At 41.4% G+C, this 11,596-nt stretch overlaps 1 protein-coding gene across 4 annotated transcripts; it reads left to right on the top strand.

Moving 5' to 3' along the window:
• Positions 1-328: 328 nt before the first annotated feature.
• C17H18orf21 (chromosome 17 C18orf21 homolog) lies at positions 329-10,690 on the top strand. 4 transcript variants are annotated; one of them, XM_054461479.2, is made up of 7 exons: positions 329-513; positions 740-939; positions 1,020-1,042; positions 3,162-3,361; positions 5,504-5,694; positions 6,932-7,133; positions 9,702-10,690. In XM_054461479.2, exons 2-6 carry the CDS (start codon positions 863-865, stop codon positions 7,095-7,097), a joined length of 657 nt encoding a protein of 218 aa, XP_054317454.1. In that variant the 5' UTR covers positions 329-513; positions 740-862; the 3' UTR covers positions 7,098-7,133; positions 9,702-10,690. The 4 variants fall into 4 exon arrangements, with proteins under 4 accessions (XP_054317454.1, XP_054317452.1, XP_063509668.1 ...); XM_054461477.2 differs by lacking the exon at positions 9,702-10,690 and having other exon boundaries at positions 6,932-7,369; XM_063653598.1 differs by having other exon boundaries at positions 359-939.
• Positions 10,691-11,596: the final 906 nt, after the last annotated feature.

The following is an 11,596-nucleotide window of genomic DNA, read 5'->3' on the forward strand; positions in this document are numbered from 1 at the left end:
TGAACCTGATACATTATGCTAGGTGAAGGAAGCCAGACACAAAAGGTCGTGTGTATGATTCCATTTACATGAAATGCCCAGAATAGATAAATCCATAGAGACAGAGAGCGGACTGGTGGTTGCCAAGGCCTGGGAGGGAGGGGAAGATGGGCCGTAAGTGCTTCATGGAGTTGGCTGTCCTTCGGCGTGATCGAAATATTTTGGAAATAGCAGAATGGTGCTTGCACAACATTGTAAATTTACTAAACGCCACTGAATTGTTCACCTTAAAATGGTCAATATTACGTTATGTGAATTTCACTTTAATTACAAAAAGAGAAACGCTAGCGTTTACGCAGGCGGAGGGCAGGCTGGACTGGGGACGCTCCTCCCAGCGGCCTCGTTGCTGGCAGCGCTTCCGCCCGCCGGCGCCCCAGTCAGTACGACGCCCGGCGAATCTGGAGGGCGAAGCTGCGGCAGGGCAATCACAACAGGGCGGTCAGAGAGGAGGCGAGCCGGGAGGAAGATGGAGAGGTGGGTGGGAGCCTCACCTCTGGACTCTACCTCCACAGCCCGGTCTAGCCGCTACGCCCAAGCTCAAGTCTGACTCGAAACTCTGCCGGGTGCCTCAGAGGACCCGGCAGGCCAAGGGGGTGGAACTGAGGGGGCGGGGACGCGGCAGGCGAGTGGGGCCGCCTCCCGGCTGGCCACGCCTCCACGCCAGACTGGACGCGAAGGAAACCGGAACCTCTCTGCCTAGGGTGCCTGTTTCCGGAAGCAGCTTGAGTGCGGACGCTAACGTCGGGGACGCTGGGAAGCGGACTTGTGGCGCCCTATTTTCTCACCTGGTTCTTGCGGCGAGCCAGCGGGAGCGGCGGCGGCGATGAGACAGAAGCACTACCTTGAGGCTGCAGCGCGGGGACTGCACGACAGCTGCCCGGGCCAAGCCCGCTACCTCCTGTAAGACGACTGGAAGGGGAAGCGGGAGGCGAGCGGGGAGGTGTTCCTTTGCTCCTCACAAGTCTCTTTCTGTTTTACAGCTGGGCCTACACTTCGTCCCACGGTAAGAAGAACGCCTGTGTCTTGTGCGTTGGGCTCTTGTCGCCCCGCTTTCGTCTACTCCGCACAACGCTCAAATAAGGCCGATGAACTCACTCCCCTCCATAAAAACAACAACAACAACAAAACCAGCATGTTTCTCGGTTTCGTGAAAAATCCAAATTCTTTAATGTGCCCTGTCTTGCTTTGTTAGCGGCATTTGACACATTGATCAGTCTTGAAATAGTTTCCTCCCTTGGCTTCTAGGTCATTACGTAGTTCACCTCCTCTTCATTTATTACTTCTCGATTTGCTTTGTTGGTTCCTCCTAATCTCCCCAAGCTTTAAGTATTGTCGTGGCCCAGTACTCAGCCCTTGGATCTCTTTTCTAGGCACACTCATTTCCTTGGTGACAGTTTTTCATCCAATCTCATGGCTTTTAAATACCATATACTGAGGACTTACAAATGTATATACTCAGCGCAGACCTCTCCTCTGAATTCTAGACTCATATATCCAAATGTCTTCTTGACAAATTCTTTTCAATGTCTGGTAATTCAAACTTAGCTAATATGTCCAAAACCTGAGCTTTACCCCCCAACAAGATCCTCCAGTTTTTCTCATTTCAGTAAATAATTCCATCCTTCCCTTACAGTTATTGAGCCCAAAAACCTTGGAGCTATTCTTGACTCCCTAACTCTCTCTCCTCCCCCAGGCCAGTATGCGAGCAAATCCTGTTGGCTTTAAAATGTGGCCAGAATCAGCCAGGAGCGGTGGCTCACCCCTGTAATCCCAGCACTTTGAGACGCAGAGCCGGGCGGATCATTTGAGGCCAGGAATTTGAGACCAACCTGGGCAACATGGCGAAACCCTGTCTCTACTAAAAATACAAAAAAATTACCCAGCGTGGTGGTGCACGCCTGTAATCCCAACTACTCGGGAGGGTGAGGCATGAGAATCTCTTGAACCCGGGGGGTGGAGGTTGCAGTGAGCAGAGATGGCGCCAGTGCACTCCACTCCTCACCACATCCATTGCTACTACCCTGCTCCAGGCCATCACCAGCTCTCTCCTGGATTATTGCTAACAGCTCCCATGCATTTCTAGTGTGTTCTCAAGCTAGCGGCGTGAGTGATTCTGATAAAAACCAAAGCTAGATCATGTCACTTCTCTGCCACAAACTCAAATGGCTTCCCTTCTCCCAGTAAAAGTGAAAGTCCTTTAAAAGGATTGTAAGGCCCTGTATCATAGGCCCGCATACCTCTCTGACATACTCTTTCCTTCACGCAATTTAGTCACACTAGGCCTCCTTGCTTTTCTGTTTCAGGGCCTTTGCAGCTACTCTTCACTCTGCCTGGGATTCTTGCCTCACATATCTGCTTTCATGCGAATCCTCCATTTCCCTCTGGTCTCTATAATATCACTCAATGAAGCTTTCCGTAGCCACCTATTTAAAATTACAGTAACTCCATCAATACTTCTATTCCCCTTTCCTATCTTACTTTTTTATTCCCAGCACTTAACATTTGACGTTGTTATATTTATTGTATGCCTCGGTGAATTGTCCTTTGTTCACTGCTGTGTCTCCAGCACTTAGAACAGTGCCTGGCATTCTTAATTGTCACTTAGTGAATATGAATGAGTTTCACATTTGGCAGAGCTAAGTTTAAGTGTGGTCTTTAGCTTTGTAAGTGCTGTTATATCCCTGGCACTTAGCACAGTGCTCAACAGTAGATACTATTCATTGTGCTAATTATTTAAAAAAAGAAACAAAATCGCAGTGCAATTTGTTATTTTGTGGTAAATGCCTCGGTAAAATTGGTGAAACATAACAGCCTTTTAAAACTTAGTAGCAAGTAATGAGAAATGGCTAGATTTAGGATATATTTTAAAGCCTACAGGATTTGCTGGCATAGGTTGGAGATTTGCCTATCTGTTGCTGAAAGGAGTGAATGGATGGAATTGTAGTATTTTGCAAGGTAAATTACTGCCAATTTATCTTTTTGTAAATTTTCATATTTTGAGTTTACTTAAGAATGTATATCTGCTTATATTAAATTTCAATATACTTTTTATAATGTTGGCAGTTTGAGGCAACAAAATATTCTGATTTGCTGAACTGTGAGTTTCATTTGTATAATTTTAGATGATAAGAGCACTTTTGAAGAAACGTGTCCATACTGTTTCCAGTTGTTGGTTCTGGATAACTCTCGAGTGCGTCTCAAACCCAAAGCCAAGTTGACACCCAAAATACAGAAACTTCTTAATCGAGAAGCGAGAAACTATACACTTAGTTTTAAAGAAGCAAAAATTGTGAAAAAGTTCAAAGACTCCAAAAGTGTATTGGTAAGATTTCAGTTCCAGTATGTATGAGTAAACTAGAATTTTCTTTTCTTTCACTTAAAATCAATTTAAGAATCAGCCTTAATATAACTCAGAGATTTATAGTAGTATATTTGGATTATCAAAATATATACATAAACACTTCTCTAATGATTAGTGTTTCATTATAAGGACAGCTTATTTTTATTTTTCATGATTACCTAAACCAAACATGGTGAGCTCTCAATTGTTTTGAGATCCCATTGTTGAGCATCATTTTTCACAAATGTGCGGATTTCTTGAACTGACCATTATGGCTCCACCTAAATTGCAGTTACCACTACATTATTTTTTCAGTTAATGGTCCTTTGCTTCAAATAGTAGTATGTTATGTATGTAGGTATCATGTCACTTCCTCAGTTGTCCTCCCACTCCATGTCAGAGTGTATTTACAGGTATGCCCAACAAAGGTGAATGCATCTTTTGTTCTTTAAACATTTTATTGAGGGTCTATCATATGCCAAGCAACATTTAATATTGGGGCTATAAGATGGAATAAAACAACCAAAATCAGATTATGTACGGTTTACTATATGGAGGCCAGTAGCAAATACACTTTATATCCTGCATATTTTATGTTAACATTTATCAACTGTTCAAGTGCCTGCTTATTGTCTAGCACTGTGCCAGGCACTGGACATTATGACAGCTTATGTCTGGCCTAAGACTATAATTAGCAATTACTTGGATTGAAAATTGCCATATTTAGGAGTTTACCAGTGTTGGTCAGGTAGGTGCATTTTGCTTTGTCATAAAATTGAATGGTTAAAGGGAAAGAAAGAAGAGATAGAATATTGAAGTGAGTATAGAATTCAGTTTCTTAGTTCTTGGAGAATTGTATTTTTCAAAAATCATTACTGCCACATATTTGGAAAATATTCTTAAATGGGAAGACAGCAAATGCTGCCTCACTATCTTGTATTGTTTTGCCCTCATGAAGCTTACATTCTAATGTATTTTAATCAGAAGTCAGCTAGAAAGGTGCTAGAGGTATTTGTTTTTCTGATTTATTTTAATCTGTATACAGCCTCCTTCCAAAAAGTGTAAAGCAACATAGACCTTTGATAGATGCAGATCTTCCATTGGCATTTTCATCTGCTCATGAACATCAAACTACTTCTCACTTAAACTAGTTTGTATTAATTTGCCGAGGCATGGGCTGAGTCCTGTGCACAGTCAGTTAGATATGTAGAGGAAAGGAAATTAGCTAGAAAATTGACCATTTCTTGAGAAATGAATCTTGAAAAGAAAGTTAACCTCTATTGCTAATGATGGGAGTGGAGAGGTGTGAGAGTATAACAACTCATTTGGTTGTATAAGTTACTTTAGACCTATATTTACAAAATTGCTAAGGATTTGAAGGGGCTACTTAAATTTCCACTGATACTGTGCCATGTTGTTTTTGGGAAGAGGCTTGAAGTTCATCTGCAAAAAAATATTAAATGCTTACTGCTGTTACAAAGAACATTCCTCCAGATGTTAAAGAGTATCATCTCCCATCTCTTCCCAAATTCCCCCCAACATGGTTTTATATTTAAAAAGTAGAGAGTTCATTATCTTTGAAACCCTATTTTAAATTAAATACAAATGTTTAGCCATTCATTTTTATTGAACATTTTCTCATTTAAAATTTGTCGGCTGGACACAGTGACTCAAGCCTGTAGTCCCAGCACTTTGGGAGGCCAAGGCGGGTGGATCGCTTGAGGTCAGGAGTTCAAGACCAGGCTGGCCAACATGGCGAAACCCTGTCTACTAAAAATACAAAATTAGCCAGGCGCAGTGGAAGATGCCCGTAGTCCCAGCTACATGGGAGGCTGAGGCAGGAGGATCACTTGAACCCGGGAGGCAGAGGTTGCAGTGAGCCGAGATCACGCCACTGCACTCCAGCCTCGGGACAGAGCAAGACTCTGTCTCAAAAAAAAAAAAAAAATTGTCTTGTCTGATTCTTGCTACTAGATTGCAAGTTCCCCAAGGACAGGCTCTATTTTACTTACCCCTATAGTATCTGGTGTAGTCCCTGACATTTAAGAATTCAATGAACATGTGGTTTATGGGGTTAAATTATAAGACAAATGATGGGACTGATATTTCTTCTTTTTATGGTAGTTGATCACTTGTAAAACATGCAACAGAACAGTGAAACATCATGGTAAAAGTAGAAGCTTTCTGTCAACATTGAAGAGCAATCCTGCCACTCCTACAAGTAAACTCAGCCTGACGACACCAGAGAGAAGGACTGCAAACCCAAATCATGACATGTCTGGTTCCAAAGGCAAGAGCCCAGCGTCGATTTTCAGGTATCTTAATCCATGAAGTTTTTGAATTGCCAGTGTTAAGTGTTTTCTTCTCATTTCCTGTGTTTAATATATACTCCCTAAATATGCCATGCATTTCAGGACTTGGACATTTTTCCTCCATACCCTTTTCTAATGTCACATACTCCCATATCTTCAGTGCTCATTTCAATGCATTTGACTTCTAGGTATGTTACTCTACTTCCAACATCTCCTGTGCCTATTTCCAGCTGCCTGCTAAATATAACCACTTCAGTCCCTTACATGTTCAAAACTTAGTTCATCATTTCCCCACAGCTAACCACTCAAACCTGTCCATCCTCCTGAGTTCCTTATTCTGTGAATGAACACACCTTTCTGGACATTTTGACCTAAAATGACAGGTACATTCAAAGATCCCTATTCCCTTGGTCCTTGTCACCAATTTCTATATATCCTACTTCCATGTTTTCATGTTTTTGCTCCTTTTTCTCCGTAGTGCTGCTATATTCTGGTTCAGGTCCTTATGCACCATTTGTCAGGACTACTGCAGTGATTTTCCTCATGGGTCTCCCTGCTTCTAGGATCAAACTCTTTTAGTGTGATCATCTTTCTGGAGCATAGCTCTGATTAGAAGCATGACTGTGTAGCATATGGATCAATGCTCTAGCATGGCTTTCCAGCCCTATCTGGCACCAATCTGTCTGCCTGTCTTTCTTTCCCTTAAATCATCCTATGTGCCAACAAAACTGAACCATTCACAGCCAGGCATGGTGGCTCACACCTGTAATCCCAGCACTTTGGGAGGCCAACGTGGGCGGCTCAGGAGTTCGAGACCAGCCTGTGCAACACGGTGAAATCCCATCTCTACTAAAATACAAAAAAGTAGCCGGGCGTGGCAGCGTGCACCTGTAGTCCCAGCTGTTTGGGAGGCTGAGGCGGGAGAATTGCTTGAACCTGGGAGGCAGAGGTTGCAGTGAGCTGAGATGGCGCCACTGCACTCCAGCCTGGGCAACAGAGTGAGATTCCGTCTCCAAAAAAAATAATAATAATGAACCATTTGTAGTACACTTTCTTGCCCTAAACATTTGTTCTTGCCCTTTTCTCTGTCAGAAATTCCTGAGGAAATCTAACTGAACAGAGATTTGTCAAATGATAATACACCGAGGATAGCCATTGCATGTATACGGCCATAATACAAAAGAGTAGAAAATGATTGTCATTTGTTGATATAACTAAGTGTGGTTTTGTTTCTTTTCAGAACACCTACATCTGGACAGTCAGTATCTACTTGCTCCTCAAAGAACACCAGCAAAACAAAGAAACACTTCTCTCAACTAAAAGTGTTACTTAGTCAGAATGAATCCCAAAAGATTCCAAAGGTGGACTTCAGAAATTTCTTATCTTCTCTGAAGGGTGGACTTTGAAAATAAGAAATGCCTGATGTCAATTCTGAAACTAAAGTTAGTAAAACAACTTTTTAAATTCTTATTCATTTTTTGAATACATGGAAACTAGATCTGAATGCAAACTTTTCTTGGCATCCTTCAGTGTTTATGGGGAAAATACCTCATTAGTATGAATACCTGAAACCTGCCTACCTCATAGGACAGCTGTGAGGATCAAAAAATATATGAAAGTTCTTTGTAGATACATATCTATAGATATATATGTGTATGTATAAAAAGATATATATGTACGTTGAGTAGTGGCATTACTGTTTTTTCTTCCTTTATTCAGCAGTTTTTATTTATGTTATTTTCTTTCAAAAGGAAATTGAGATCTTTATGAGAGGGTCTATTTACTCATAAGGGTTTCTTCCATGTGTCTATAGCATTGTTGATAATTCAGGAAAATGATCAAGTGGGTCCTTATTTTCTCACAATTATCTGCATAACTATCTTAGTAAAACCTGAACCTTATTCCTATTTTGATTGCAAAAGTAAATATCTGGAACATTCCTGATTATAGATCACTCAATAGGAAACTAAAATTTTCTTTCTTAGAAAAGGGAACATACTGTTGGTGATACTATAAATTAGTACAGCAACTTTGGAAAACAGTATGGAGGTTCCTCAAAAAACTAAAGGTAGAATTACCATATGATCCCACATCTGCATATATATACAAAGGAATTGAAATCAGTATGTCAAAGAGATGTCTGCCCTACAGTGTTTCATTGTAGCATTATTCACAATAACCAAGATATGGAAACAACAGAAATGCTTGTCAAAGGATGGATGGAATACTATTCAGCCTTTAAAAAGCAAGAAATTCTGTCAGTTATGATAATATGGATGAACCTAGCAGACATTATGCTAAGTGAAATAAGCCAGACACAGAGAGACAAATACTGTATTATTTACATGGGACCTAAAAAAGTAGAGCTCATAGAAGTAGAGGATATAATAGTGATTACTAGAGGCTGTGGTTGGGGGAGGGGAAATTTCAATTAAGAGGAATAAGTTCTATGATCTGTTGTACAGCATGATGACATAGTTAATGTATATTTCAAAATAGCTGAAAGAGAATTTTTGGCCTTTTTTTTTTTTTTTTTTTTTTTTAGAGACAGAGTCTTGCTCTGTCATCTGGGCTGGAGTGCTATAGCATGATTATAGATCACTGTAGCCTTGAACTCCTGGGCTCAAGTGATCCTGTTGCCTCAGCCTCCAGAATAGCTGGAACTACAGGCACACACCACTGCACCTGGCTAATACTTTATTTTAATTTTTTTCATTTCCCACTACAAGAAGCCATAATTTTTTTATTTTTTGTAGACGCAGGATCTTACTTTGTTGCCCAGGCTTGTCTTGAATTCCTGGCTTCAAGCAATCCTCCCAACTCACTCTCCCAAAGTGCTATGATTACAGGTGTGAGCCACAGTGCCCAGCCAAAAGAGGGTTTTTTAATGTTCTCGCCACAAAGAAATGATAAATGTTTGAGGTGATGGATCTATTAATTAGCCTGATTGGATTATACCAGTGTATACATGTAATGAAACATCACATTGTGTCCCATAAATATATACAATCATTATTTGTCTTTTTTTTTTTTTTGAGACGGAGTCTCACTGTCACCTGGGCTGGAGTGCAGTGGTGCAATCTTGTCTCACTGCAGCCTCCACCTCCTGGGTTCAAGCAATTCTCCTGCCTCAGCCTCCTGAGTAGCTGGGATTACAGGTGCCTGCCACTACGCCCAGCTAATTTTTTGTATTTTTAGTAGAGATGGGGTTTCACCATGTTGGCCAGGCTGGTCTCGAACTCCTGACCTAGTGATTCGCCCGTCTTGGCCTTCCAAAGTGCTGGGATTACAGGTGTGAGCCACCGCGCCTGGCCTACAATTATTATTTGTCAATTAAAAATACTCAAAGGCCAAGATTAACAACTTGTTCTTATAGTTGCATGAAATGAAATTGTGCTAACTGGTGCCAGCACCAAAAGGCCAGGTATTCACTTTGTGTCCACAACATCTGGCACAACACAATGGTCATGGTAGCTGCTTTACCTTTCTGGCTAACTTCTCTCTAGAACATCTGTTTCTCTTGAACTCTTCTTGCTCCTGATCACCCGATCATAGCGAGCTCTTTGCAGTTCCCAATACATACCATGTACTTGTCAGCTTCGGGCCTCTGCATGTGCTTTTTCCTTTAGGACTCACTCTGGAGACTGCCCTCCACCCCAACCCCACTGCATTATGAGGAGCCACTTTCTTTCACAGTTCTGGTGACCCTGTAGTTTCTTGTTTCTGATCATTACCAACTGCCTGTGAGCTCCTTGCAGACCTGAGTGGTCTCACTTGTACCCCCAACACCTAGTTTGTTGCCCAGCACATAGCACAAACTGCAGATTCCAAGACTACTACATTTAATAAGCTCTGCTTGTTCCACACTAGGAACTAAGGTCCTTTCTGAGCACATGATTGGAAAGTAGATAAAAAGTAGTAAAGACAGAGACTCTTAGGTGGGAAGTTGTCCACATTACTTCATTTGCAAGTGAGGGACACTGTGGATTCTTAACTTTTCTGTTTTGCAGAAAGGTCTTTGGGCATTTCTAAAGAATATTTGAAAATTGAAGTGTGGAGATAAAACTATAAAACCTTTCGAAGAAGATACAGGAGTAAATCTTCATAACCCTGGATTATGCAGTGGTTTCTTAGATATGACACCAAAAGCACAAGCAACAACAAGAAAAATAAACAGATAAACTGGACTTCATCAAAATTAAAGACTTGTGTGCTCTGTTCAAAGGACACCATCAAGAAAGTGAAAAGTCAGCCCCCGAATGGGAGGAAGTATTTGCAAATCATACACAAATGACCTCGAACTTATGATGGTTCAACTTGAGGTGTTTTTTTTTGTTTTTCTTTTTGAGACAGAGTCTTGCTCTATCGCCAGGCTGGAGTGCAGTGGTGCAATCTCAGCTCACTGCAACCTCACTTGAATCACTGGGTTCAAGTGATTCTCCTGCCTCAGCCTCCCGAATAGCTGGGACTACAGGTACATGCCACCACGCCCAGCTAATTCTTGTATTTTTAGTAGAAACGGGGTTTCCCCATGTTGGCCAGGATGGTCTCGATCTCTTGACCTCATGATCTGCCCGACTTGGCCTCCTAAAGTCCTGGGATTATAGGCATGAGCCACCGTGCCCGGCCTCAACTTGAGATTTTTTTAACATTATGATGGGTTTACCAGGACATAACCCATCCTAAATTGAGAAGCATTTGTATCTGATAAGGGACCTACATCCAGAATTATGAAGAACTCTTAAAATTCAATAATAAAAAGACAGAAGATGGTCAGAATCTGAACACAGTTCTCCAACATGGCTATTGAATACATGAAAGATACTTCAGGCATATACCCAAGATAACTGAAAACAGATGTCCACACAAAAACCTATAATGAATGTTCATGGCAGTAGTGTTTGTAATATGCATAAGACAGAAATTTCAACATAGCTAAAAGAGTGTTTTTTGAATGTCCAGCCACTGTTGAATAAAGAAAATGTGGTTTTTCCATACAGTGGAATAGTAATGTTCAGTCATAAAAAATTACTGATATATGCTAGAACATGAGTGACCCTTGAAAACACTGTATTAATTGCAAGAAGCCAGACACCAAAGACCACATATTGTGTGACTCCATTTATATGGAATGTTCAGAATAGGAAAATATATAGAAATAGACAAGTGGTTGCCAGAGAGATAGGGAGAATGGGGAGCACCTCCTAATGAGTATGGGGTTTCTTTTTAGGGTAATGAAAATATTCTGGAATTAGATAGTAACCATGGTTGTACAACTCTGAGTATACTAAAAACACAATTCTACACATTGAAAAGGTAAATTTTATGTGAATTATCTATCCTTAAAAAAATAAACATTACCTTAAATTTAATGTAGACATTTAAGTTTTAAATCCTGTAAAGAGAAGCAGCAGAGATGCAACATAGGCACAGACTTTGAGCAGCTCTAATTTCATGGCTTTCCTGGGCCTCCACCATGTTGCCATAGGGCCTGTCACATGCTTATGCATCCTACTGGCTGCAGCAGTGCATCCTGAAGACAGCTCAATATAGCCATGGGCTACTTTTCTAGTCATCGGCTGTGGAACCTGGAACATGTGACCAGAATACCACTGACCCTGTGGACCAGCAAGCCTAAGTTAAAGGCAGCCATCATGAGGATGAAAAGGAGACCCTCACCAGCCAGAAGGGGATGTATGGGGTAAGCAGAACCCTATTAGAGAGAAAAGCCAACAGGAATGACTGGGAAAACGGCAGGAGGGGGAAAAAACTGGTGTGCCTTGTTGGTGTCACAAAGAACTCTGGGATGACAGAGTTGATGACAATCGAGGCCAAAATCATCTTCAACATACCCTAGTTCTAAAGTGTGCACTATTCTCCCCCTCAGCACAGCCCTTTGGGCCTT

This window comes from Pongo pygmaeus, chromosome 17, assembly GCF_028885625.2.
Source record: "Pongo pygmaeus isolate AG05252 chromosome 17, NHGRI_mPonPyg2-v2.0_pri, whole genome shotgun sequence".
NCBI classification, from domain to species: Eukaryota; Metazoa; Chordata; class Mammalia; order Primates; family Hominidae; genus Pongo; species Pongo pygmaeus.